Source organism: Gopherus flavomarginatus, chromosome 5 (assembly GCF_025201925.1).
Source record: "Gopherus flavomarginatus isolate rGopFla2 chromosome 5, rGopFla2.mat.asm, whole genome shotgun sequence".
In the NCBI taxonomy this organism is placed as follows: domain Eukaryota; kingdom Metazoa; phylum Chordata; order Testudines; family Testudinidae; genus Gopherus; species Gopherus flavomarginatus.
In genome coordinates this window covers 149118790-149146061 of record NC_066621.1, presented here as the reverse complement: position 1 = coordinate 149146061, position 27272 = coordinate 149118790, and the positions used below count along the sequence as shown (strand labels likewise).

General features: G+C 39.1%; 1 protein-coding gene across 9 annotated transcripts in view; it reads left to right on the top strand.

The window, feature by feature from the left end:
* Positions 1–27272, top strand: part of KIAA0586 (KIAA0586 ortholog) — a 131260-nt gene that overhangs the window by 19272 nt on the left and 84716 nt on the right. For 7 of the 9 annotated variants that reach the window (XM_050952505.1, XM_050952508.1, XM_050952503.1 and 4 more), the window contains exons 8-17: positions 394–565; positions 2509–2697; positions 6541–6661; positions 8429–8576; positions 10294–10335; positions 13176–13402; positions 16496–16568; positions 16887–17156; positions 17827–18001; positions 26933–27121. In XM_050952505.1, the coding sequence (XP_050808462.1) occupies positions 394–565; positions 2509–2697; positions 6541–6661; positions 8429–8576; positions 10294–10335; positions 13176–13402; positions 16496–16568; positions 16887–17156; positions 17827–18001; positions 26933–27121 (1606 nt within the window). The remainder of the gene's footprint in view (positions 1–393; positions 566–2508; positions 2698–6540; positions 6662–8428; positions 8577–10293; positions 10336–13175; positions 13403–16495; positions 16569–16886; positions 17157–17826; positions 18002–26932; positions 27122–27272) is intronic. The other 2 variants (XM_050952504.1, XM_050952506.1) reach the window with 2 other exon arrangements.

Genomic DNA, 27272 nt, shown 5'->3' with positions numbered 1-27272 from the left:
ATAGCTTCACTGCTTCACTACCCGGGCTAGCTAGATTAAAGCTAAATTCAGAATGTCTACCTGAGCTGCAATCACAGAGTGGACATACCCTAAGAATCTGGGAAAAAAATCCCTCTTATGCTACTATCTGTGTTTTTGGGAACCAGTCAGAATGGGAATGCTTATTCCCCCCTTTTTTGGAGGGGGAGAGATTCCTGTATGTCAGTTTTGTTTAATTCTGCTTTTCAAAACAGTGAGCAAGTATTAGTTTTCTTAGCCTGCAGCCTATCATTTTTTACCCCGGATCCCAATTAGTGCAAATATATTACATATTTGCTTGTTCAGATTGTTTGTTAAATACCTATAATTCCTTTTTTTTTTTTTTAAATTAACTTTGTACCTTTTGTCTCTTAGTCTCATCTCATTAGCTCTGCAATCAACACGGGTGGTTTCCAACCAGTTAACATACCATCTTCCAATTTGGTGGCAAAGCATTCTACAAACCCAGAACTACAGCAACCACTTACCAACCAAGTCTCTTCATGTCATAGGAATTTATTCTCTGCCAATGCTGTGCCCACCCAAGGTGAATAATTCAGTTGATTTAGATACTCAGTTTTATTTCTGTCTTAATCTTGCTTTCATAAATTTAGGACCACATATTACTAAGGAATAACGAATATTTTTGCACAACTGATTTTTATCTTCATTAATACAGTGCGTACTACATAAACTAAAAACCACATTTATATCAAATTGAAGTGAGATTTTGGTATTTAGTGGATACTTATGCTCACCCAACTGATTATATTTGAGAGGCCCAAGACTGTTTTATAAAAGAGAGTGAATGTGGAAACTTGTACACTGCCTGACTGTGCTATACTGTGCCCTGGACTCTTGTTAGGGTGTGTCTGCACTGGGTGTGACATCTCCCAGGATGCAATCTGGACTGTGGAATTACTGTGCTCGATTAACTCTTTAGCCTAGGTCTTCTCTTACACTGCTATGCTAGTGAAAAGTAGCCCTCCAGGTTTTGCTTTCACACAGCCATCGGCATGTAAGGCACACCCAGCTAAGTTACATGAATATTCTCCTGCCCACTCATGAACTGTAAACAGGGAAACACCTGCAAATCCCCTCAGCCTTGCACCCCAGAAATGTGCGTCTTACACTGCTCAAGACTGCCTTGGACAGAGCAAGCTCATAAGTCCATCGTTTTATCAAAGAAAATGAATATTCACCAGCCCTTATTAACCCGTGCAGAGATTCTCCAAAAACTTCAGTCAAAGCAGACTGGTTTAGGTAAAATATAAAAACAAGTTAATTAACTATAGAAAGAAAGATTTTAAGTGATTGTAAGTGATACAAGCATAAAAGGTCAGAATTGGTTACAAAAAGAAATACAATGATAAAATTGCAATATAATTTCTAAACTTTACCAAGTTAAGTAAAATTTGAAACAAACAGCTTTTCTCGACCCTCTGAATGTTGCCGCAGTTCACAGTTTTTAGTACACAGGCTGGATACCTTCCCCAGCTGGAACCAATCCCCCCAGTTCAAAGCAATCTTATTTCATTAGAGGTGAGGAAGGAGAGAGGTAGTGCAGAAGCCATTGTCTCTTATTTTATACCCTCCTCCTCTTCTTGAGGAACAACCCCACTCCCACCTCCTGCTGGGGTATAGATAGAGAAGTCTCCTGTGTATGTGCGATTCAAAGCGTGTCTCAGATGAATTGTAAATTTCTTGCTCACACCTTGTGTGTACATGACATTTGGGATGACATGCAAGGCCGTTGTTATTTCTGAGAAGCTGGTCTGTGGGCATTTCCCAGACTCCACAAATGTTGAGTAACAAAGTAATCATAGCAAAATCTCGTAACTCCATATACAATGATGATACACGCATGCTAATATGATAATAAAATTCAGTAGCTCATGAGTTTTCAAATGATGCCTCACAAGGCATACTTTGTACAAAATATATAACCGCAGAATGGTAGTAAATAAGGCAGTTACAGGGGGTTATTTTGAGGTACAGTGTGTCACACAGGGGCTGGAAGGTGTAATTTCCAGCTTGGGTAGACATACCTGTGCTGGCTCTGGTTGTGCTAGCGTGTTAAAAATACAAGTGTAACTGTGGCAGCGTGAGCTCAGGAAGGGGCTAGCTGCCCTGAGTAAGATAGTATTCGAACCTTAGGTACAGACTTGTGCCTCGCCCCTGTTGCTGCTCATCCCGCAGCAGGTACACTTCTATTTTTAGCATGCCAGCTGGATCAGAGCTAGCGTGATGTGTCTACCCGAGCTGGGAACAACACCTTCCAGCTCCAGTGTAGACATGTTCCACTTACTTTCCTCAATTCCAAAGTTACTGCCTATTTTTAAAAATTTTGTCTTGCTAATGGAAATATTTTATATTTCTGTGGGGATTTTTTAAACTTCTGTTTGCTTTTGAAGAGGTTGTTTTCCTTTTGAAAATCTTTTAACTTTGGATTTAAAGAAAAATTGTTCATTTTTTTTTCCTGAATTTAAGCATATTCAAGTCAATTTGGAAATTATGGCGTTCGTACACAGAAATCGCCTCTGAAGACACCAGCTCCTCGGAGATATGCTCCTGTACCTGTATCAAAAGACGTGAAAATCTCTCAGAAAATTTCAAAGAAAGAGAGACCTATAGCAGAAAAGGAAAATGTACCCAAATCAGCATATGGAGGTGTTGTGGGTAAGTGTCAGAGGAAAGTTCAGAAATAGCTTTCCTTTGTGCCTTCACTGATATGGGCATGGCCAGTGGCTATTATTGCCTGTATCATCTTCATGTTCTCTAAAGACAGTTCTTATTGGATTACCTGAATCTAGGCATATACATTCAACATTTCTAAAAATGTGTTTGGTGAAGGGTTAGTGCTGGCAGTAAATTAGCGACTCCCGGAGTTCAAGGCATTACTGTTAATGAACACTCTGGATGAGCTTCCCCCCTGTCTTGCCATTGCATTTTGACCCTAACATTAAATATCCAAGTAACTAATGAAGGGTTGTTGTCAAGTTGGAGGCAGGCATTGAGTGGGGTCTGTTCTGTGTCCAATAGTATTTAGTGTTTTCATGTTAGACTTGAAGGATGAAGTGGTGAGTGTGGTATCTAATGGCCCTATATGTTACTCCTTACTCAGGCAAAACTCATGACTTCTGAGTAAGGAATGTTGAAGGGAGCCCAAAACATGCATGATGCGCACTTTACAGGTCTTTCAGACACTTGAGAGGGTAGTATTAAAATGCAGTTCAGCCTTCATTACAGTGGTAGAATGAGCTTGAATAAAATGCAGTAAAGTCAAGTGTAAGATGGTTTGTGTAGGAATGCAGTATTATACCCACGAATATTGAATAGGAGAGTACTGGCTAGGTCAGAAGAGTTACAGTGGTAGATAAATTGAACACTGTCACCCACACACAAAAAAAGGCAGATGGTACATTGGATTACATTAATAAAAACAGTATATTGACCAAAGGAAGTGTTTAACAGCCCTACTTGATACTGGCTTGGCAGCCCAGAATTCAGTTTTCAGCACCTTATTTAAAAAGCACAAAGACCTGGTTAAGTTGGTGTGACCGTTGAGGATATCCTAAAAAATCCAGCCCTTGCACTCTTACCCTGTGGACAAAATGCTTGTCTATCACTTGGTTACTTCCTGCATAGACTACTGAAACCTCCCCTCTGGCCTCCCAGATTTCCCTCTTGCTCCTCTCCAGTCCGTACAGAATGGCCCTGCTGAAATAATCTTTCTTGCCCACTGCTTGGACCATGTCACTCCATCTTTGAATCCCTTTCCTGGCTTCTTACCTTCTGTATCAGAATGAACCTTCTCATGATTCATCCCTGACTACATCTCTGTTCTCGTTGTTTACTATTTCCTTATATGCTCTCAGTGCTCCATCAGTTAATTCCACTTGCCCTCTCCTTTTCTGCATTTTTCCATTCCCTATCCTGGTGTGCTAGGCATCTATCTTTCTCTTCAAGTCTGCGAGCATCAAAAAGAAACCCACATCAATAAAAAGCCATCCACTATAAGATGGAATAAAAAAATCCCCAAATGGTTCAAGACAAAATGTTTCTCTGAGTGTGGTTGTTGTGGCAGTGGCAGTGTTTAGTGGTGGTTGTCTTACTGTTTAGATTTATACAATTCTCAAGTTTTAGGGTCTGGAATCATTCTGAAGGTTAGTTTACACTACAAAGGCTTTGCTGAAATAGCTATACTAGGAAAATGACTCTTGCTAGTATAAGTTGTGTTGACATGGGTGTTTATGTCCTCATGTTTGTCAGTTAGGGGGTTGATTTTCATTTATTTATTTATTAGAGAGATAGCCGTGTTAGTCTGGATCTGTAAAAAGCAACAAAGAGTCCTGTGGCACCTTATAGACTAACAGATGTATTGGAGCATAAGCTTTCGTGCGTGAATACCCACTTCGTCAGATATCTGCTTAGGGTCCAGTACATCTGTTAGTCTGTAAGGTGCCAAAGGACCCTTCATTTATTTATTTAACACTTGCGACTGACATAGCTATGCCAGCTAAACTTTGTGGTATAGACCTGGCTTGAGGGCTCCATCTCTAAATATACCCATATTAAATAAAATACACTGATTCACTGGTCTCGTGAAAACAGTTTGTTTAATTTGCCATGTGTTGTATTGTTTCCAATCTTAGGGTGTTCCTGTTTGTTGTTCCTCTCATCTCACTGTCCCATAGAAATCATAAATAAAATAACATGTTTACCCACGAAAGCTCATGCTCCAAAACTTCTGTTAGTCTATAAGGTGCCACAGGATTCTTTGCTGCTTTTACAGATCCAGACTAACACGGCTACCCCTCTGATGTTTACCTGAATGTTTTTTAGGCATAGCATGTTCTTTGGTGCTGTAAAAGTGCATTAGTGATTATCTTTGTTGATTCACGGAGAAAGGGTGATGTCCCAGAGAACTGGAGAAAAGCAAATATAATACCTATATTTTAAAAGGGGAGAGCAAAAAGGACCCAGAGAATAAGAGAGCAGTCAGTATAACTTTAATACCTGGAAAGATACTGTAACAAATGATTAAGCAATCAATTTGGGAGTATCTAGAGAATAATAGGGTGATAAGTAATAGCCAGCAAGGATTTGTTTACAATAAATCATGCCAAACCAACCTAATTTCCTTTTTTGACAGGGTTACTGACCTAATGGATGGGGATAATTTCTGATGGTGATATATTCTGATTTTAGCAAGGCTTTAGACACAGTCCCACATAATAGTCTCATAAGCAAATGGGGGAAATGGGTTCTAGATGAAATTACTATAAGGTGCAGGTCCAACTGGTTGAAAAACCATACTGAAAGAGTAGTTTGGTTCACTGTCAAGCTGAGAGAACGTAACTAGTAGTATCCTCCCCGGCGCCTGTCCTTAGGGCTGGTACTATTCAATAATTTCATTAATGACTTTAGATAATGAAATGGAGAGTACACTTATAAAATTTGGTGTGTGACACCAAGCTGGAAGGTGTTGCAAGCACTTTGGAGGACAGGATTAGGATTCAAAAGGACATTATTAAATTTTAGAATTGGGCTGAAATCAACAGGATTAACTCAGTCAAGACAAGTGGAAAGTACTGCAGTTAGGAATTAAAACTCAAACGCTCAACTACAAAATGAAGAATAATTAGCTAGGCGATAATATTGCTGAAAAGGATATAGGGTTATAGAGGATCAGAAATTGAATATGAGCCAACAGCATGATGCAGTTGTGAAAAAGACCACTATTCTGGGGTGTATTAACAGGAGTGTCCTCACAGGAAGATATTGTTCCATCTTACTTGACACAGGCGAGGCCTCAGCTGTAGTACTGTGTCCAATTCTGGTTGCCACTATTTGGGAACAATGTGGACAAATTGGAGAGTGTCCGGAGGAGAACAACAAAAATGATAAAAGGTTTAGAAAACGTGACCTATAAGGGAAGGTTAAAAAAAACTAGGTATGTTTAGTCTTGAGAAAAGAAGACTGACTGGGGACCTGATAACTGTCATCAGATATGTCAAGGGCTGTTATAAAACTGTTGTTCTCCATGTCCACCGAAGGTAGAACAAGAAGTAATGGGCTTAATGTGCAGCAAATGTGGTTTAGCTTAGATGTTAGAAAAAACCTTCTAACTATACGAATTGTTAAGTACTAGAATAGGTTACCACAGAATGTTGTAGAATTCTTACAACTGGAGGTTTTGAAAAATAGTTTGGGCAAACACCTGTCAGGGATAGTCTAGGTATACTTGGCTCTGCCTCATCGTGGGGGGTGGGGGAGGTTGGGTCTGGACTAGATGACCTCTTGAGGTCCCTTCCAGCGCTATATTTCTAGGATTCTATGATTTTTAGAACCAAATTGATAAATAGTTTCCATTGCAATAGTCTCATAAATCTAGTTAAATAATAGTGAATATTTTTTTTAAATGAATGAAATATTTATTTCTTGAAATGAAAATAAGCCACTTAAATTTATTAAATATGCTTAATAATAATAATGTTGTTTATGTTTTTCCTATTGTAGGTGGAGGGAGACTTTTGGAGCAAATTCTGAATTCTCAAGAAACTCCATTGAGACAAACTGAGTCTTCTGAGAAGTCATTATTAAACAACACCAAAATGGCCTGGCATTCTGAGAGAGAGTGGTAAGTAAATGTGACTGTATCAGACGTTCATATAGACTTTTTATTTTTAATATGACATAGGTGTGTGCTAGACAGTGGTTCTCAACCAGGGGTACGTGTACCCCTGGGGTTATTCAGAGGTCTTCCAGGGGATACTCAACTCATCTAGATGAATGTTTCTCAACCTGGGGGTTGCAGGACAGGGATTTAGGGGATTGCAAGCACACGGTCAGCATTGGGGGTGGCAAGCAAAGCAATTGCCCAGGGCCTCACACCAGAGGGGACCTGTGAAGCTAAGTTACGTGCTTCAGCCCCAGGTGGCGGCCCTTCGGCTTCAGCCCTGGGCGGTGGGGCTTCATTTTCAGACAAGGCTCATAAGTGAAAAACAAGCTGAAGCATCACACTGAAACGTAAGTACAATATTTATAATCTATATCAATTTTATTTTATAATTATATGCTAAAAATGAGAAAGTCAGCAATTTTTCAGTCATAATGTGCTGTGACACTTGTATTTTTATGTCCGATTTTGTAAGCAAGTAGTTTTTCAGTGAGGTGAAACTTGGAGTACACAAGACAAATCACACTCCTTAAAAGGGTACAGTAGTCTGGAAAGGTTGAGAACCACTGTAATAGGTAGGAGATGCACTAGAGCAGTGGTTCTCAATCTATTTACCATTGTGGGCTGCGTATGCAGCTCTTTATGTGTTACGTGGGCTGCACCCACGCAATATATATGCTACTTGTATGGCTCTGAGGATGTCACATGAGCCACAACTGTGTGCTGATTGGGCCACGGCTTGAGAACCACTGCATTAGAGAGATTGGGCCTGGGCTTTGGGTCTGACTAAGATGTGCTTGGTGCAGGACCCAAAAAGGGGAAGCAAAGGTGGCTTTATATTACCATTGTGCTTCCATGATCTCCAGGGCTGCTAAGGGCTTGTTTTTACAGCAGCATAAGGAACCTTAGGACAACTGTAAGTAATGATGGCTGGTGATCAGTCTCCCAAAGGGCTGAAAGGGCTCACTGGAGCACAACAGCACTGAGTGATCTCCCTTCTTCCGGGTTTATTCCCTGGGTTGTAGAGGGCTGGAATATAGTGCCTTAGAGCCAGTTATATTGGAAGTGTTCCAATAGAAGGTTCCCCATGCCAATGGAATTCTCCATTTTCCAGTTAGGGTAGCTTTTGGCCACCTTGCATTAAGGTGTTTTATCAGAAACTGCTATCCAGTTCATATACTGTCTTAAAAATAATGTATGGATATTCTTTAAAACTGCATCTAGAAGGAAAATTAACTATTAGTGCAGACAGTTTCTAAGCCTTAGGACAGGTCAGGAAATTTTATCCTTCCTGTCTGAAGAACCCGCTTCCAGATTACGCTTTTGTTGTCATGATTTCACTACGTTTTTATATATTACACTGATGGCTTGAACATGTAATCTGAGGGGGAGCACTTTGCACCATATTTAATTAACAGTCAAATTAGACCTTAAATTTAGATTGAAATAATTGAAGTAACATTGGAAAATTGAGAAACTTTTCACTTTGGAAATTAATTACTGCTATTTTTCTATCTTGTTCCTAATAGCGCAAACACTGTAACTATTAAACAAAAGAAGCAATATAATTGGCCAAGGCCTCTGTGAGAAGAAGCAATTTCCTTTCTGTGTAAAGGTTTGATACTTGTGCAAAGTTCAAATCCATGTTAAAAATTTCAGATTAGAAGCTAGTTGTTTCTAAAGTAAGTCAAGAAGCTGTGAGATTTTAGTAATATGTAATCTTCTCAGCAGGCCTCCTGCCCTGCGAACTGACTCATTCCCTGCCTTTGAAGGCCCCCTCCAAGATTACAATTCAATTAATAAAACAGTGAAGAAAGCGGAAGATGTGCTTCAAGATCTTGGCCAGCTGAAAAGAGAAATGCATGGCATGCTACAGGTAAAGTGGGTGACCATATTGTTGGAATGACTAACCATTTCAATAAGAAAAATAAGCAAATGCAAGCAGAATTATGATATCTGGTACCAACAAAGATTGCCCTTGCTTCCAACTCTCCAAACAGAATTATGTTTACAAAATGACTTGGCTGGAAGTTGTAACCTGCTTGCTTGTCTGAAAAGGGTTCTGGGTCTGGGATATAATTATCTCCCAATAAACATACATTTGTATCTGGATTATAAAGCCACTATGTTACTTTACCAAAGCAGTAACTTTAAAAATCCAGTCTATACAGTAATAGTATTAGTAAAGAACTTTTTCTTCAAAGTTTTAAAAATGTTTTGATTTTTAAATTATGCTTTCTGCTGTCCTCTCCTCTCTCCCCGCAGTATTCTAACTGCAGACCTGACTGAGCCATTCCCATTCCAGAGAGAAAAGTCTTTGGCTTATTGCATTTATTAAATGTGGGGAATGATTTAAACCAGTCCTTTTCCTACCTTGTCAGCTGTTTCTTATGATAAAAAATAGCCCAATTTCCAAAGTTCAGCCTGGGGCGCTGTTACTTGCACGTTTGTTCTTCTGCTGAGCTAGTCCCCTTTACTGAAGCGGGTCTCTGCTGGCAGCAGTGAAGATTAGTCATTGGCTTTTAAAAATGAAGAAGCTTTAGCTATTTATGTGTATTTAATATTTTATTTATGAAACTTAGATGGAACAATTTAGAACAATGTGGTACTACAGAGCTAAGATGTCTGAAGTGAAAAAATATCTAGTGCTATATCTATAGTGCTACTGCTTTGGAGCTACATCTGTATCAGAAGATCTGACCTAATGGTGACAGCATTATCTGTGGAACAGAGTAGACTAGCTCTCCTCTGGCAGTACTTTGGAGATATTGGAGCACTTGCCTTAAAAAGACAGAAGAGGAGAAAGGGATGGCAGTTTAAACAAGGGCAAGGGGTGAAAGAATCTCCTCTGTTTAATTAGTGGAATAAGCAAAGACAAACACAGATACCCTTCAGGCTTCCCCTGTGTAGTGTTTGTAGCAAATCAGCTTAACAGGTTAGGAAGAAAAGTCATCTGGAAGACAGATGAGAATTTTAGCAGAAGTGGAGTTGAGGTAGAGGGGGCGGAGGGTGGGTACATAGGCAGTGTTGAGAAGCCAGTGGTAGGTAGATTTGCAGACACAGAAGATGTAAGAGGAAAAGAAGAGTTTGGGCTCAAACATGATTCCAGCTTAGAAAATGCAGACAAATAGAAAGTCTGAGACAGGGAAGCATGGTCCAGTAGTTAGGGCAGAACCCTAGGACTTGGGAGACCCAGGTTCAATCCTCTGCTTTGCCACAGACTGGCTGTCCCTGGGAAAGTCACTTTGCCTCTTGGTGCCTTAGTTCCCCATCTGTAAAATGGGAATAAATAGCTCTTCTCTACCTAATGAGGGTGTTGTGAGGATAAAGACATTTAATATTGTGAGGTGCTCAGATACTCTGGTAATGGGGGCCACATAAGTACCATAGACGGATAGGTGAGATTAAGGAAATGGCGTTGTGCTTGACTATGCTCCTTTTGTCCAAGAAAAGCATGCTGAGACATCAGACAAGATATTTTACCTAGACTTTTTATTCACCTAACTTCTAAATACTGAATTTAATTCTGATTGATACTTATTGTTGAAGTTTCAAAGAACCTTTTTCTGTCTTTTTTCCCCCCCCCTGGCCAGGAAGCAAAAGCATGGAAATCAGACATGAATGATTTTGTTAAGGTATAGTGGGATTTTTTAAATTTAATTTATAGAAACTCTGTTGCTTTCTTTATCTTAATCTTTTTCAAAAGTTTTCTGTTACTCTGGGCTGTTTGCTCAGAATGTAGGGTTTGAGTAGTTCTGTGACTTTTGATATTCTGTTTTAGTGAAATATACTTGGGAAAGCGGACTATAAATGCTGCCCGCCTAACTCTATATCAAGTGGACTGCTAATGTGATAACTGTTGTTGTGCTCTGTTCTGTATATAAATACACCACAGCTAAATTCTTAATGTTGCACCTTTATCACTAATTTCAGATGTTTTACTGAGCACATATTTTAACCTTGGCTTTTGTTCTTAAATTAAAATTTACATGAAGGTGATAGATAATTTGCGGTATATCCATTCCTCCCCAGGCAGTATCAGGCCCCATGCATTGAAGCATAGGGCTCTCTTTTGTCTTGTAAAGCAAGAGACTTTTTCCAAAGTGGCACTCCACCATCAGCAGCTGCTCTATGAATGCCACCAACAACCTTGAATTGTTCTCACTGTCCCACGACAGTCTTGTCTTCCAAGCAATCGTCATGTTCCCCACTCATTTGGGTCTTCTTGTAGCTCTTCAAATATGCCAGGATTGTGCACCCCGTGCTTGCAATGGTCACGATAGTAGTGCAGAGCTGGGCAGGCACCGTGCTTCTGTCAGAGATGGCGGACAGCGAAGAGGGCCACACAGGGTTGTGGGATTTTGAAAAAAAGACATGAAAATTATGAGAGATAGATAACATTATGGAATGGAGACAGTTACAAACTGGGAAGTTGACTCCATGCTCCCAGTCACCCCTGCACAACTCATTTCAACCTCATAATGCATCGCCAAAACTTCCCAAAAGACAGTGTGCTGGACAGTGGCGAGTTGCAAAGTGGGATATCTACCCATAGTGCATTGTACTCTGCACCCATACAAGCACTGCTGGTGAGTATGTTACTCTGGGGGATTTCTGTGCATCTGCGGATGTGCAGAATTCCTCTGTCTCACGTAATTTTGTATTTTCCCGCATAAAATACATTTTCCCTGCGAAGTGCTGCGGTTCTGCCTTTTTCCCATCAGAGGCTGCCGTGGTGCCAGAAGAGCCAGCTGCGTTCATGCTCGCTGTTCTAGCACCACAGCGGCCTCTGGTCGGCAAAAGACAGAACCGCAGCACTTCTTAGGCAAAATGTATTTTATGCGGGAAAATACAAAATTCTATGTCCAGTGCTACAGAATTCCCCCAAGAGTAGAAATTCATCAGAGCACCCTGGCCGCAGAGCCAAGTTAGGACAGAGTGGGGCACACAGGGCTGCTGGGTTCACAGACTGGGATTCAGAATGGCTAGTGGGGGGGACATACTGACACATGGGCTCAGGAGCTAGTGGGGTGATGGCCTTGAGCTTGAGGACAGGAAAGGGGGGCTGCAGAGACCCATGGGGACAGGAGCAGACATGCCTGACTGAATGGGAAAGGCTTAGGATCAGCCAGGGCCTGCATGAGGGAGGCTTCCCAACACCCTAACAATCCTCTTCCCCAAGAAAACTCCCATCCACACCCAACACCAAAAAGGTTTGCTCCTTCCCTCTCCCTCAGCTCCTTTGTTATCCTTGACTTCACCAAGCCTTTGCACTGCTTCTGACAGGTGCAGGAAATACAGTCCTGTATTGTAATTTAAATGAATTATGCAACGTTCTGTATTAATATGCCTAGTAAGGAATCTCTTTGTCAAAAAAAAAAAATTACCAGAATCTTTTTTTTTTTTTTTGGTCTGTATTGTTAGACATACATGCTGACATATTCGTTGAAATAAATTACCAAAATAATTGAAACTGGCATGATTATATTGTGTTATTTTGAAAAATAAAATTTGCAGAAATTTCAAATATTGTGTGCAGAATTTTTAAACATTTTGGCACAGAATTCTCCCAGGAGTAGCATGTGCACCACCGACCCATGGAGCCAAGTATGCAGGTGCACAAGTGATATACTAACTGCCGCAACTGGAGTAACTGCCGACATAACTTGAGTCAACATAAGTTTCAAGTGTAGACATGGCCTAAGAAGTGGCCTGGGGTCACTTTAGCTGGTCATTAGCATGTCCAGAAGAGCATTGTTATCTGCCTGCATCCCTTCCCCACTTCTTTTCTTGGAGATCAAACGTCCTCTTTTGTGTACTTCCAGACAAGAGTATGAGGCCCAATCATTGTTCCAATCTCTGTGTTCTGTGCATTGGTGTCCTTTGTGTTCATACTTAGTGGTTCAATTACTAATTTTGTTTTCAACTTGGTGAAATGTGTTGCAAAGTAAATGGCTTTTAATAGTTTTTTCAGTATTTCTTATAAAGAAGTAAACATCAGTGGCATATAGCGCTACTGAGCCACATAGTGCTATGTTACCTGGTGTTCCTTAGGACCAGATTGATTTCAGAAGGAGTTATGTCCCTTTATCGGGGGCAGAATTTAATCCTTATCCTTTTAGAATGAATTATGCTTTAATGCTGTTGTACAGAGAGATTAACTTGTGATTTCTACTCATGACATTTAATGGTTTCATCTTTTTCACATGCTATATTGCTTTCATATTTTATTCGCATTGTGCCTCAGATATGGTATAGTATACTTTAATGTTTGACAAGTTTCAGATCTCCTTCCATTTGTTTGCAAGACACTGATCTCTCTTTAGTTTAGGTTTAAAGTCAATGGCAGTTGCTCTCCACCTTATTAGATTGGGCCTTAGAATTGATGATAGATCAACAATAGATCAGATAATGTACTCTGTTTAGAAAAATGATTTAGTATATTAAAATAATAATTGTTTTCCGTAAATTTTAGCCAACAAACCCTGTTGTTGCACCTAGTCTTGCTGAATGTCATCAGGTCTCCAAGCCATCTATTCTTCAGACAGTTAAAGCACCAAAATCCGTGTTGAAGGATGCCGAAAGGATTTTAAGAGGAGTACAAAACAATAAAAAAGTCCTTGAAGAAAATTTGGAAGCCATTATTCGTGCAAAAGACGGAGATGCCATGTATACCTTTATTAATGCTTTGACTACAAACAGGTGGGAATTTCATTTAATCTTCCATGCTGCTACCCGCTCTACTCTACTCATAGCACTAGTTAAAAAATATCGAACTGGTTTAGAGCAGAAGTGAAGGCAGCTATATTGAAAAAAGGGAAAGTTGATAGTAATAAATATAAATCAGAAGCTAGGATTGTAGAAAATTGGTAAGGGAGGCAAAGGGACATCTGTGGCCACCAGAGTTCAGAAAAATAAGGAGGTTAAATGTACAAGGGGGAAAAAATGGCAGCAATGACATTAGTCCACAACTAAATGGAAATGATAGAATTAGGAATAATAATACAAAAAAGATACAAGTGTTTTGTGTCGGGATCCCTGGGATGCATCCTGGGACTGTGGGACCACTACGCCCTCTTAACTCTCCAGCCTGGGCATTCTCTCACAATGCTTTGCTAGTTATAAGCAGCAAACCTCTCCAGGCCCTGTTATCACTCAGCATAACAACATGTGGAGCCCCACACCCAGCTAGATTGCATGAATGCTCCCAGTGCCACTCATGAATCACACAGAGGAAAGTACCAGCCAAATCCCCGCAGCTCCCAGCACTGTACCCCAGGAATATACCATCTTGCACTGCTCATTAAATGTATTAATTGGTTCTCCACTTCATCAATGGAAAGTGGATATACACTGGCCTTTGCAAACCTGAGCAGATTTACCACACACTTCAGGCAAACTCACTGGTAGAGATAAACATTAAAACTAATTTACTGGCTACAAAAGAGAGATTTTAAGTGATAGGCAAAAAGTTAGAGTGGTTACCAAAATAAAATAAAATATAAACATGCAGTCTAAACTCTCAACCCTATTAGATTGGGCAACATCTAGATTAACCAATTTTTCTCACCCCACTCAATATTGCCGTTCATAGTACACAGTATCGCCCTTGAAACCTGGGCCTGTCCCCTCTGTTGGAGTCTTCAGAGTGTCCTTGTTGCTTGCAGTGTAGGTGGGGCAAGGAGAAAGGCCAAGCATGGGGCCCCTGAATTCTGTTTTATACCCTCAGTCCATGTGCCTGGAGAACACAAGTCCAGGCATGTCTGGTAGGCATTCCTGAGTCTCCAGGCAAGGTTGAGCAATTCATCTGGTGTGACCTTATGCAGGCGAGTCATTGAATTGTAGCTCTGTTGCTGGACAATGGCTGTTTAATGGTTGTTTGATACCCACCTGGTGGCGTTGGTTACTTTCCTTGGCATTGTCTCTGGAGAGCTAGTATCTGTTTTTTTCCAAATTCTCAGCATATTTTAGTGACAGCCATACAGCACAATTCTCATAACTTCATATGCATTAATTATATACATGTTTAGATAGAACAGTGACTTTCAGCACCTTTCCCCTGATACTTCAGATGGCCTGCTTTATATACAATATCACAATTATATACAAATGAGGAATATGGGGGTTACAAGACGCTCCCCCAAGGTATAGAATGTCACATGTTCAATAAATACTTGTTCTGTATTTGGGAAAAACAGATGACGTAATCATATAATATGATGATGGCAACACTCTTGGTATTGGTATCCTGAAAGGATGTTAAACAGCAGCTACTGAAGTTAGACATTTTAATATCAGAAATCCAGATAATTTGCATCAAAGAGTTTTAAAGGAGCTCACTGAGAAGCTCACTGGACTGCTGATGTTGATTTTCTGCAAGTCTTGGATCATTGGGGAAGTTCCAGAAGACTGGAAGAAGGCTCATGGAGTGGTGATATTTTAAAAGACTAAGAAGGATGACTCTTTTAATTATAGGCATTCGGAGGTTAACCCTAGGCAAGATAATATAGTGTCTGATATAGGGCATGATTAATAAAGAATTAAAGGAGGACGATAAAATTAATGACAATCAATGTGGGTTTATGGAAAGTAGATCCTGTCAAACTAACTTGATGTATATTTTTGATGAGATTACAAGTTTGGTTGATAAAGATAACAGTGTTGATGTAAAAGCAGCAAAGAATCCTGTGGCACCTTATAGACTAACAGACGTTTTGGATCATGAGTGTTGATGTAATAAGAAATCTGTAAGGCATTTGACTTGGTACAGGATGACATTTTGATTATTAAAAACTGGCCTTAACTTCATGTTTCATATGATACTTGTAAAAAGAAAGTCAGACTGTCTCCAGAACAGCCATGGTTTAAACGTTTGTCTGTTTGCTTTAGTTATTGCTACTCCTTGTAGCAGGCTCACAATTTCAAGGTCCTGTTGGGGCTCATTCAGTCAATATATGTCTAAAACTGTAGCCAGCCTCTCTGCAGATAGTATAATGACATGCACCAGCATAACAACTCAGGTATATTTATTTTCTGTTCAGATTAGCAAAGCTGCCATAGAGAATACTCTGCATGCTTTCTCAATGCACTATTGCTTGCTCTCGTCTTGTGACATGACTGTGATTTTGACCATTACAGAACCTGTTTCCATGTTGCGAGCACCCAATCTTTCTCATACCTTTTATTTTTTTAGGATGTCTCTATAGTTTCTGTTCTAGATATTTTATCAGTTGCTTAAATAAAATTATATATGAAAAATATATTTTGGTGGTAATTAAACTCTCATCTCTTTGCTGTCTTGAATGAAACTAGTCTCCCTTTTGTAAAAATTTTCTGGGAGTGGGAATCCATAATAATTCCTTTTGAAGAAAGAGACTTCCCTGTCTTTAAATACTCATCTGCTCACTCTCTCCCACCAAATTGGGAATATGTTTTTCATTCTCTTTTGCTTTTCATCTTTTGTTCAAAAAAGGAACATATGAGGCAATTGGGACTGCTATAGCATCTCATGAGAGTAAGTGCATGGCACCTACTTGTGAGGCAGGTTAATGGTGCTAGGGCATAGAAATATGGGAGCTTCCAACAATGATGTACTAGAAGCACAGGTGCAGGCATGGGAAAGTAGTATGAATACATTCAATACCTACAATTCTTGATCTCGGAAGGTAAGTTAATAGTCTTATTTTCCCTGTGCTTTTTAAAGCCTCCTTCAGAACAGGTCACTACATTCTCAGGAACTAACTCATCACAGTTTGAGAAACATTGACCTAACATAGCTCTTTCTTTGTGTTTCAGACATGTATTGGAGGAGATTCGTATCCGAAAGACGGTAGATGAGTGGATTAAAGCAATCAGTGTGGAAATTCAGGTATGGCTGGAAGAAAATGTTTGAATTAAAGTTTCTCGCATTGTAAGACACTCTTGTGGTTTTTTAAAATGTAGACTTTCAAGAAATATTGTTCACTCTCAATATGAAAACATCAGGAGACCATTAGGCCAATTTGTAGCTCAACAACAAAATATCCACACCTATTTTAAAACTTGTTCAGCTTAAAGAAGGTCACATCACAGTTACTGTTTAACATGAAAAACAAACCGTTTGTCAGAACTTCAAAGTTGCCCCCAGCCTTTCCTGATAGACTTGAACATAAAATCTCATTTGACAATATTTCCATTTGATTTTTAGGCAGAAATGGCAAAAAATGATTATGAGCAAACACAATATAATCAAAAAGATCCGAAGACTCCATGGATCAAGAGAACACAGAACACCAGGGATATGAAGACCAACAAAGAAATTAAAGCAAAAACCAAAAAACCTCAAGGATCCTTAACAAAGAAGTATTTATCTGCTGCTAAGCCTTCTCAGAAGCAGTCAGAGAATAACTTTGGAAGACAGAGCTTGAGAAGTTACTCAGTTTCTGAAACTTTGCTGAAGAAAGAAGGAAGGGCAGAGGTAAAGGATTTTGTTTATTATTTGTATTCTGGTAATGATTGCCCTACTTCAGTTTCCAGGAGAGAACTGAATTGGAACTGTCAGTGTCCTGCTTTATGATTGACGGTAATTAAAATGTTCACATGTAAGGCAAATATTCCTCTACATACAGTGCTAGTTGGGTAGTATCTGGAATACTGCACATTTAATTCTGGACAATTATGCTATAAGGCACAGGATTTGTACGGTTTGTTTAAAGGGTTGTTTTTGTGTGCATTACTTCATATATAATTAATATTACCATAAATTCAAATTTAGAATAAAATGGCTCCCTTCTTTTGGGTTTCCATTGTGAAGACTGACTTTATTTTTAGCTTGTAGAATACAGCGTTTATTGGCGCTTAATAAATAATATGTAACAGGGTATAAAAAGGTATAGTTGATTGTATACTTGATACTGATTTATGCAAAAGTTGTTACGCATAATGACAACTAATTTATCAAATTACATAGGAAGTAAAAAAAAATGCCAAGATTTACAGTTTATCTAACACTGTTTCATTTCTGTATCTTATTTGTCCATAATACATTACAAAATATAAAACTGCTGGAAAAAATGTATAGCAATAATTGCACATTTAGTTCTTCACATATGGAGAATTTAGAAATGGCTTTTTTTTTTTTTGTGCAGGGACCTCTGAAAGCAAGTGCTGTGGTACAAAATGAAGAGTATCTGTCCCAGGTATATGGGAAACCAATTTACCAGGGCCACCGCAGCACACTTAAAAAAGCGCCATATCTCAGGTTCAACTCTCCTTCTCCGAAATCCAAACCTCAAAGACCAAAAGTTATAGAGTGTGTTAGGGGTAAGTAATCCTTTGACACAAATGTTTAAATTATAAACAAGTGTGTCTGTCGTCACTTCCCATTAGGTGCTTACTTTCAGGTTTTTCTTTTCAAATTCCTTACAGCAGATTCAGTTGCTTGTTTACAACGGGCACACTCTTTAAGTTAAGCTTTAGTGGGTTGTGATAACTTTTTTCCTCTTGTTATTTGAGAGAGAACCTTTCTGAAATGCATCCCCGGTACATGTTGTAAAATCAACAAAGTTATATTACGGGCATAGCTATGATATTCATACTTGTAATGGAAATTCATCTTCAGGCTTTTGCTTATAGTCTCTCTTCTTAATATGCATGTAATGTTCTGAAGGTGGTTTTTTTTGTTTTTGTTACTCTATCAAACTTTAGATCCCATCTCTTTCAAAACTCTCATATTTTTTATGAGAGATTAGCATTCTATGATCAATTCAATATATGCTTTTACTGTGTTTTAAGAAATATATAGTTGAATTATTACACTTGTCATATCTCCATAGTTAGAGTTGCATTTAAAATGGGGTTTACAGTGTAGCAAATATCTGTTTTTTCTATACATGTAGGTGGCCTTTAAGTGTGAAATCATAGAACTAGAAGGGACCTCGAGAGGTCATCTATTCCAGTTCCCTGTGCTCTTGGCAGGACTAAGTATTGTCTAGAAGTCTAGACCATCCCTGACAGGTGTTTGTCTAACCTGCTCTTAAAAATCTCCAATAGTGGTGATCCACAACCTCCGTAGGCAATTTATTTCAGTGCTTAACCACCCTGACAGTTAGGAAGTTTTTCCTAATGTCCAACCTAAACCACCCTTGCTGCAATTTAAGCCCATTGCTTCTTGTCCTATCCTCAGAGGTTAAGAAAACAATTTTTCTTCCTCCTCCTTGTAACAACCTTTTATGTACTTGAAAACTATTATCACGTCCCCTCTGTCTTCACTTTTCCAGACTAAAACCCAATTTTTTTCAATCTTCACTCATAGGACATGTTTTCTAAACCTTTAATCATTTTTATCACTCTTCTCTGGACTCTCTCCAATTTGTCCACATCCTTCCTGAAATGTGGTGCCCAGAACTGGACGCAATACTCCAGAAGAGGCCTAATCAGCGTAGAATAGAGTGGAAGAATTACTTCTCGTGTCTTGCTTACAACACTTCTGTTAATACATCTCAGAATGATGTTTGCTTTTTTTGCAACAGTGTTGCACTGTTGACTTATTTAGCTTGTGTCCACTATGACCCCCACATCCCTTTCCGCAGTACTCCTTCTTAGGCAGTCATTTCCCATTTTGTATGTATGCAACTGATTGTTCCTTCCTAAACGGAGTACTTTGCATTTGTCCTTATTTAATTTCATCCTATTTACTTCAGACCATTTCTACAGTTTGTCCAGATCATTTTGAATTTTAATCCTATCCCCTAAAGCACTTGCACCTCCTCCAAGCTTGGAATCGTCCGCAAACTTAGGTGTACTCCCTGTGCCATTATCTAAATCATTTATGAAGATATTGAACAGAACCGGACCCGGAATTGATCCCTGCGGACCTCACTTGTTATTCCCTTCCAGCATGACTGTGACCCACTGGTAACTACTCTCTGGGAACGGTTTTCCAACCAGTTTTGCACACACCTCATATTAGTTCCATCTAGATTGCATTTCACTGGTTTGTTTATGAGATGGTCATGCGAGACAGTATCCAAAGCTTTGTTAAAGTCAAGATATACCACATCTACCCTTATCCACAAGACTTGTTACCTTGCCAAAGAAAGCTGTCAGGTTGGTTTGACACGATTTGTTTTTGACAAATCCACACTGACTGTTACTTATCACCTTATTATCTTCTAGATGTTTGCAAATTGATTGCTTAATTACTTGCTGTAGTATCTTTCCGGTACAGAAGTTAAGCTGACTGGTCTGTAATTCCCCGCGTTGTCCTTATTTCCCTTTTTATAGATTGGCACTATATTTGCCCTTTTCCAGTCTTCTGTAATCTCTCCCATCTTCCATGTCTTTTCAACGATAATTGCTAATGGCTCAGATATCTCCTCAGTTAGGTCCTTGAGTATTCTAAAATGCATTTCATCAGGCCCTGGTGACTTGGAGAAATCTAATTTGTCCAAGTAATTTTAAACTTGTTTTTTCCCTTTAGCCTTTTCTGATCCTGCCTCATTTTCATTGACATTCACTACGTTAGTTGTCCAGTTACCACCAACCTTCTTGGTGAAAACCAAAACAAAGAAATCATTAAGCACTTCTGCCATTTCCACATTTTCTGTTATTTCCCCGCCCCCCCTTGAGTAATGGGCCTTCCTTATCCTTAGTCTTCCTCGAGCTTCTAATGTATTTGTAGAATGTTTTGTTGTTACCTTTCATGTCTCTAGCTAGTTTGATCTTGTTTGATCTCTAACATAGTTTTAGTTCTTATGCCCTTTGAAATGTCTGTGTGGTTTGTGTTTGACATCTTTTCCTTTCTACATTAAAATGTTTGAAGTTGTTGCTGAAAGTTGTCTGTGGTGGTCAAACTTTTTAAATCAGCTGTTACTTTTAAAAAACATTATCTCATTTCACAAAAACTTTCAGAGAGATGAATCCTGATCTGATCTGGTCCAAGGACTAACTTTTAGGGTTATGGGTAGGATTAACTTTTGCCATTATTCTTCATAACTTAAAGTTTTCCTTTAGCAAAACCTGGGGACCGTGCTCCCTCAAAGAAACTCATAAAGAATTGCCCTCTATCAAAGTGGTTGCTATCTCCCATTGTTCTTAATACAACTGAAGCTGTTGAAGATCTGCTTTTGTATAGTCTGTACAGGAGGAAGTTTAGCAAATATGGTGTCATAAACAGATAGCTAAGGGTTAATGTCTCTTTCACCTGAAGCACCTGACCAGAGGACCAATCAGGAAACCGGATTTTTTCAACTCTGGGTGGAGGGAAGTTTGTGTCTGAGTCTTTGTCTGTCTGCCTGCTTTCTCTGAGCTTTGGAGAAGTAGTTCTGCTTTCTAGTCTTCTGTTTCTAAGTGTAAGGACAAAGAGATCAGATAGTAAGTTATATGGTTTCTTTTCTTTGGTATTTGCATGAATATAAGTGCTGGAGTGCTTTGATTTGTATTCTTTTTGAATAAGGCTGTTTATTCAATATTCTTTTAAGCAATTGACCCTGTATTTTGTTACCTTAATACAGAGAGACCATTTGTATGTAATTTTTCTTTCTTTTTTATATAAAGCTTTCTTTTAAGACCTGTTGGAGTTTTTCTTTACTTCAGGGAAATTGAGTCTGTACTCACCAGGGAATTGGTGGGAGGAAGAATTCAGGGGGAGATCTGTGTGTGTGTTGGATTTGCTAGCCTGATTTTGCATTTCCTCTGGGTAAAGAGGAAAGTACTTTTGTTTCCAGGACAGGAAACGGAGAGGGGGAGTCACTCTGTTTGGATTCACAGAGCTTGTGTCTGTGTATCTCTCCAGGAGCACCTGGAGGGGGGAAGGGAAAAAGGATTATTTCCCTTTGTTGTGAGACTCAAGGGATTTGGGTCTTGGGGTCCCCAGGGAAGGTTTTTCAGGGGGACCAGAGTGCCCCAAAACACTCTAATTTTTTGGGTGGTGGCAGCAAGTACCAGGTCCAAGCTGGTAACTAAGCTTGGAGGTTTTCATGCTAACCCCCATATTTTGGACGCTAAGGTCCAAATCTGGGACTAAGGTTATGATATGAAAAATTACATACAAATGGTCTCTCTGTATTAAGGTAACAAAATACAGGGTCAATTGCTTAAAAGAATATTGAATAAACAGCCTTATTCAAAAAGAATACAAATCAAAGCACTCCAGCACTTATATTCATGCAAATACCAAAGAAAAGAAACCATATAACTTACTATCTGATCTCTTTGTCCTTACACTTAGAAACAGAAGACTAGAAAGCAGAACTACTTCTCCAAAGCTCAGAGAAAGCAGGCAGACAGACAAATACTCAGACACAAACTTCCCTCCACCCAGAGTTGAAAAAATCCGGTTTCCTGATTGGTCCTCTGGTCAGGTGCTTCAGGTGAAAGAGACATTAACCCTTAGCTATCTGTTTATGACATATGGCCATCCCCCTGAATCATTCCCTGTGAAAGTGACCCTAAGCTGGCCTTTAAGGCTTGAGGAGGCAGAGGGGGTCACTGGGAGAATCCAGAAACAAGGGGAGTCCGAGAAGCAAGAAGGAAAATTAAGAGAGTTGGAGGGGAATAGGGTGTGCAGGAGGGTAAAAATGGGGACATGTGTAGCGGATATGTAGGGGAATGTAGGAGGAAGCCAGAGAAATCGGAGAGGAAGTAGGGAAAAATATGAAGAGTAGGAAGCCAGGAGAGCAAGCATAAGGAGGAGTATAGAAGACAAGACACTATGGGAGATTGGAGGGAGAATGTGAGTTACCAAATGATTACAACTTCTCTCAATGTAAATGTGTGGATATTCAGTGTGGTGAAGGTAGTGTGCAAAAGGGAACGCTGATGTAATTGGAAGAAATAGTTGGTTAGGGTGCTGAGGCAGTTAAAGGCTAGAGTGTGTGATTTGTTGCATACATGATTGAGGTAGGGATAAAGTACCTACCTGGAGGTGGAAGAGTAGAGTACATATGATTAGTTGTTTTAACATTTCATTTATTTGTTTTTGTGGCTTGTTGTCAAGGTGGGTTGCATAGAAACCATCTCTGTTTCATAACAGAGCTTTTTGTGTATTAACTACAGTGAGTGTTGTCAATGTGCCATATGCCGTATAAACAGAGATTGACTGGCTGAAGATGGTTAATTCTGACACTGTTTTTTTTTAAGCAAAAACAGATCAGTTTAGGAAAAAGGTCAGACTGTGCTTTAAATGTCACATGGTAATTATGATTAACAATTTGGTGGATCAAAGAGTAGTAATGACTTGTTGTGACAGGGTCCCCGGGGTGCAGCCTGGACTGTGGGACTGCTGAGCCCTCTGTCTCACCAACCTGGTGTAATGAAAGTATCATATAATAATGGAGTTATCCTGTAGTTGGAACTCTGTGCAAGTTACACTGATCTCGCTGTATCTTGATAATAAATAAAGTAAGACATGTTTATTTTCTCTTTAGGGGAAGAAGGTGGGCATATACTGTGTCATTTCATGAGCATTTACTGTAAATAGAGCTTCCATAGAGTTAATCTAGTCCTAAGCTTTCCAGCCGAGCTTTTAGCCTGAGGTGGGATGGCACATGACTGGTACTTTAAAATACCTAATTTTATTATCCGTCTTTGCCAAAGACTTCTTGGGTTGACCTTGGGCAAGTTGCTTAAATCTTCTGTGCTTCAATTCCTTGTTAGTAAAATGGATGAAATAATACTTTCCAACAGGTATTGGGAATAATTTGTTCATGTTTTTGTGAGGTGCTGATATACTAGTGGTATAGACTAGATACTTGTAGACTGTTATCAAGTGACCCCTTAACTTTCTCTTTGTTAAGCTAAATAGATTGAACTCTTGAGTCTATCATTATAAGGCATGTTTTCTAATCACTTCAATCATTCTTGTGGTTGTTCTCTGAGCGCTGTCCAATTTATCAACATCCTTTTTGATTCCTGCTCCTGGAGATTGCATACCATGTTACATAGACCATAGAAGCACTGAAAGTAGTTAGCCTCATGATTGATTGTCAAGAAAATCTAATTTTATTAAAGTGACTCCCCTTCACTAATAGCATATTTGGGTCATGTTGAATTTAGTGTTGCAACAAGGATTCTCCTAGTTAAGGCTGAAATGGACATTTGTAGATGGTCTTTTCAGTCATTTATAACTTGCTCAACAGTTTTCCTTTGCAACTAAACTTCCATGAATAATGCCTGATATCAGTGCAAGAATTCTCCTAGGAAGTTACGGGTGGAGAAATCCATCTATTCCTGGGTAATCTGAGTGTGTGAAGGAGGTTTTTTGTTTTTTTTAAAGAACAGTTTTTTTGTGCTTGGATAATTGTAACTGAAAAAGATCTCAAGTTTTAAATGCATCATGTTTTACACGTGTGTTTAATCAAAAATCCAATGTCTGCTAAATTTGAGTGATTTTTTTTTCTTTTCAAGAGAAAGAAATAGTTAAAAGCACTTGAAAATCATGTTCAGAAATTCAGATTGCTCTGTATGTCTGCTCAATCCTAATTGTTATTTACCACTCTGCTAGTCTTTGCGTCATTGCAAATATTTATCATCCGTGATTTTATATGCTCTTCTGGATCATCAATGAAAATGTTTAATAGGATTGGGCCTGCTACCTATTCTTGTGGAACCCACTACGAACCTCCCCAATTTGAGGATGTTTCCTCATTGACAACTAATTTTTAAGATCTGTCAGTTAGCCACTTTTTAGTCCATTTAATGTGTGGTTTATTGTTATTGTATAGTGCTATTTTTTTTAATATTGGTGTGAATCTAGAGTAACTTCAGTTCATTAGTTATCCTGGATTTACCCTAGTATCACTGAGCAGAATTTCTCCCTTAAATCATAAAGAGTATACATATCTGTAACATTTTAGATTATTGTTTAGTGTGGTCAGGCTAGTGTTGCTATGTAAGAACATAAGAATGGCCATACTGGGGCAGACCAATGGTTCGTCTAGCCCCACTGTCCTGCCTTACGAAAGTGGACAGGGCCAAGTGCGTCAGAGGTCATGAAGAGAACAGGGCAATTATTATGTGATCCATCCCCTGTTGTGCAGTCTCAGCTTCTGGCAGAACCTTATCTGTGTTTAAATTCTCAGGTTTAATGTGGCATAATATACACTTTTTCCATAGAATGTATATTGCATAGGAAGCTTTATGTATGCACAGCAAGAAATTCAGTATTCAATATACGTTCCACTCTGCTTGATGCTTTAGATGTTGTTAAATAGGGTTAGTTTTTGTGAATACATTTTCAAAGCTGGATTGGCAAATCAGTTTTCCCATGTTGATGTTGTGTCTATATTTATGAGTGGGAAGTTTTCACAGTTTGTCCTGCTGCAGTGGTTGAAAAAGGTGAGTACTAACTTCCCAGATGGACAGTTAAGAAGCAAGCAAGACACAAATCCCAAATTGGTGGTGAGCTCTGTACTTAGATTTCATCAGTGAAGTACCTAGTGTAAATGCCTCAGACACTATAACATTCTTAACATTGAGTCACAGAGTCCCTTTGGGTACTCCAATCTATCTAGTCACCTAGGCAAGCCTGCCTTTGTGATAGATGTTCCCTTACACCAAAAATCACAATAATATTTAGGGTACACCAAGTCCGAAAGGACCAGTCACTTGGCCCAGGTCAGGTGCACCTTAGCTCTCACACCAAAGACAACATTTGTAGCCAATCCTATAATAAACTATTGAAAGATTTATTAACTAGGAAAAGGAAATGAGAGAGTTATTTAGAAGATTAAAGTAGGTAAACTAGTGAGCACTCTTAATTTTGAAAAAATAATAGAAACTTCTATAATAAACAAGCACTATATGTCTTTTAGGGCTAATCCATGCCAAGCATTGGCAATCTTTTGCTTATGCTTGGTAATCCTTGCTCCTCAGAGTCCAAGCAGCATAAAAGATACAGGGTGTGTCTACACATACAGTGCTGCAATGGCACAGCTGCACTACACCAACAGGAGAGCTTCTCTTGTCAATGTAGGTACTCCACCTCCCAAAGAGGTGGTAATTATGTAGATGGAAGAAGCCCTCCCATTGACTTAGTGCTGTCTACACTGGGCGTTAGGTCAGTATAACTATGTTGCTCAGAGGAGTGGATTTTCCATACCCCTGAGCAACGTAGTTACGCTGACATAAGTTGGTAGTGCAGACCAAGCTACAGCTCCTCCTTGTTAGGGCTTTTTATTCCTTTTCCCCTTCTGCTTTGAGTTACAAATTCAGCTGTTCAGAGGAAATCAGTGCATCTCCTCTGCATGGGGTCTGGGAAAGCAATTCTGATGTTCCACAATGGTTAGTATGGTGTTGATGGATTTTCTTTTGTTGGGCAAAATATAACACCTATTGGGAACTAGTATTTTACACTTGTTAATGCTTCTTTCCTGTCTGGTGACTTACAATGGAAGAAAAGCACTTAAATATTACCCTATAACATGGCATACAGGTATTATAAGTGAGATTAATACATGCAGCAACTTAAAAGCATTTCATAAAGTCTAAACACATTTTTGTAACTCATACCTATTTTAACAGTATTAACACAGAGATGAGCCACACTTGTTCCAGCTATATATTTGTTAGTGTTCAGTGAGACCTACGGGCCTTGGCATGTGCTGCCAGCATCAGTTTGTAGTTCATTGGATTATAAAGCGAGCAACGTATGGTATACATGGGTCATTTCTTGTTCTAATCAATCTTAGGCATTTTATGTTTGTGATTGATTTTCAGTCAATGTCATAGGTAGTTTCTACTTAAGTTAAAAATTTTTTGTTACGTGTTATTTAAATGGAAGGAGAGCTGCATTCTTAATAGGGTTGTATATAGAATTTCCTTTATTCCTTGTGGTGTTTCACGTACAACCCTATATTTACTTTTCTCTCTCTTTCATAAAATCCTTAAAGGTCAACCTACTGTCTTTCGATAGCGGTTTCTGTTCTCTGATCACTTGGTTTGAGCGCTGTGTAAGATAAAAAACAGAAGAAAATTCATTGGCAGGAGGGGTGCCATAAAATGGTATTTTTGGTGGGGGAAGTTGTGAGTTTGGTGTATTTTTACAGAATTTCTGCTGTCAGTATTGAGGAATATAATTTATTCATCACTTCCAACATTTATTATTTATTAGAACAATGACTGGTCATACGTTCTCTTGTTAAAGCATTTATATGTAGTTATTACAAACAGTCTATATTACATAAGCTTATACTAGTATATGACATCATATGAATGCATGTGAGAGATGTATAATTTAGTTGATTCTCATTGCAGGTACTAAGGTAAAGTCAGCAAGAACACAAACCAACTCTTGCACACAGAAAGTAATAATCAGTCCTAAGAGACAGCATCCACTTTCTGCACCCCTTAAAGAAAGCCAGTATCTTTTCAGCCCCAGCAAAGAAATGCCTGACTTGTCCGGTCCACTTGAAGGCCATCTAATTCCTATGGCTATTCCATTAGGTAAGAACAACCAAAATCCTATTGAGTTGTATGAGCCAGATTCATCCCAGCTTGATCTGAGAGAAGCATCTCTTATCTCTCTGTATAATTTGGGGAGCAGTGTTAAATTCTGGTGGGACTCCATAGAAGCTAAACTAGCAGAGGCTGCAGC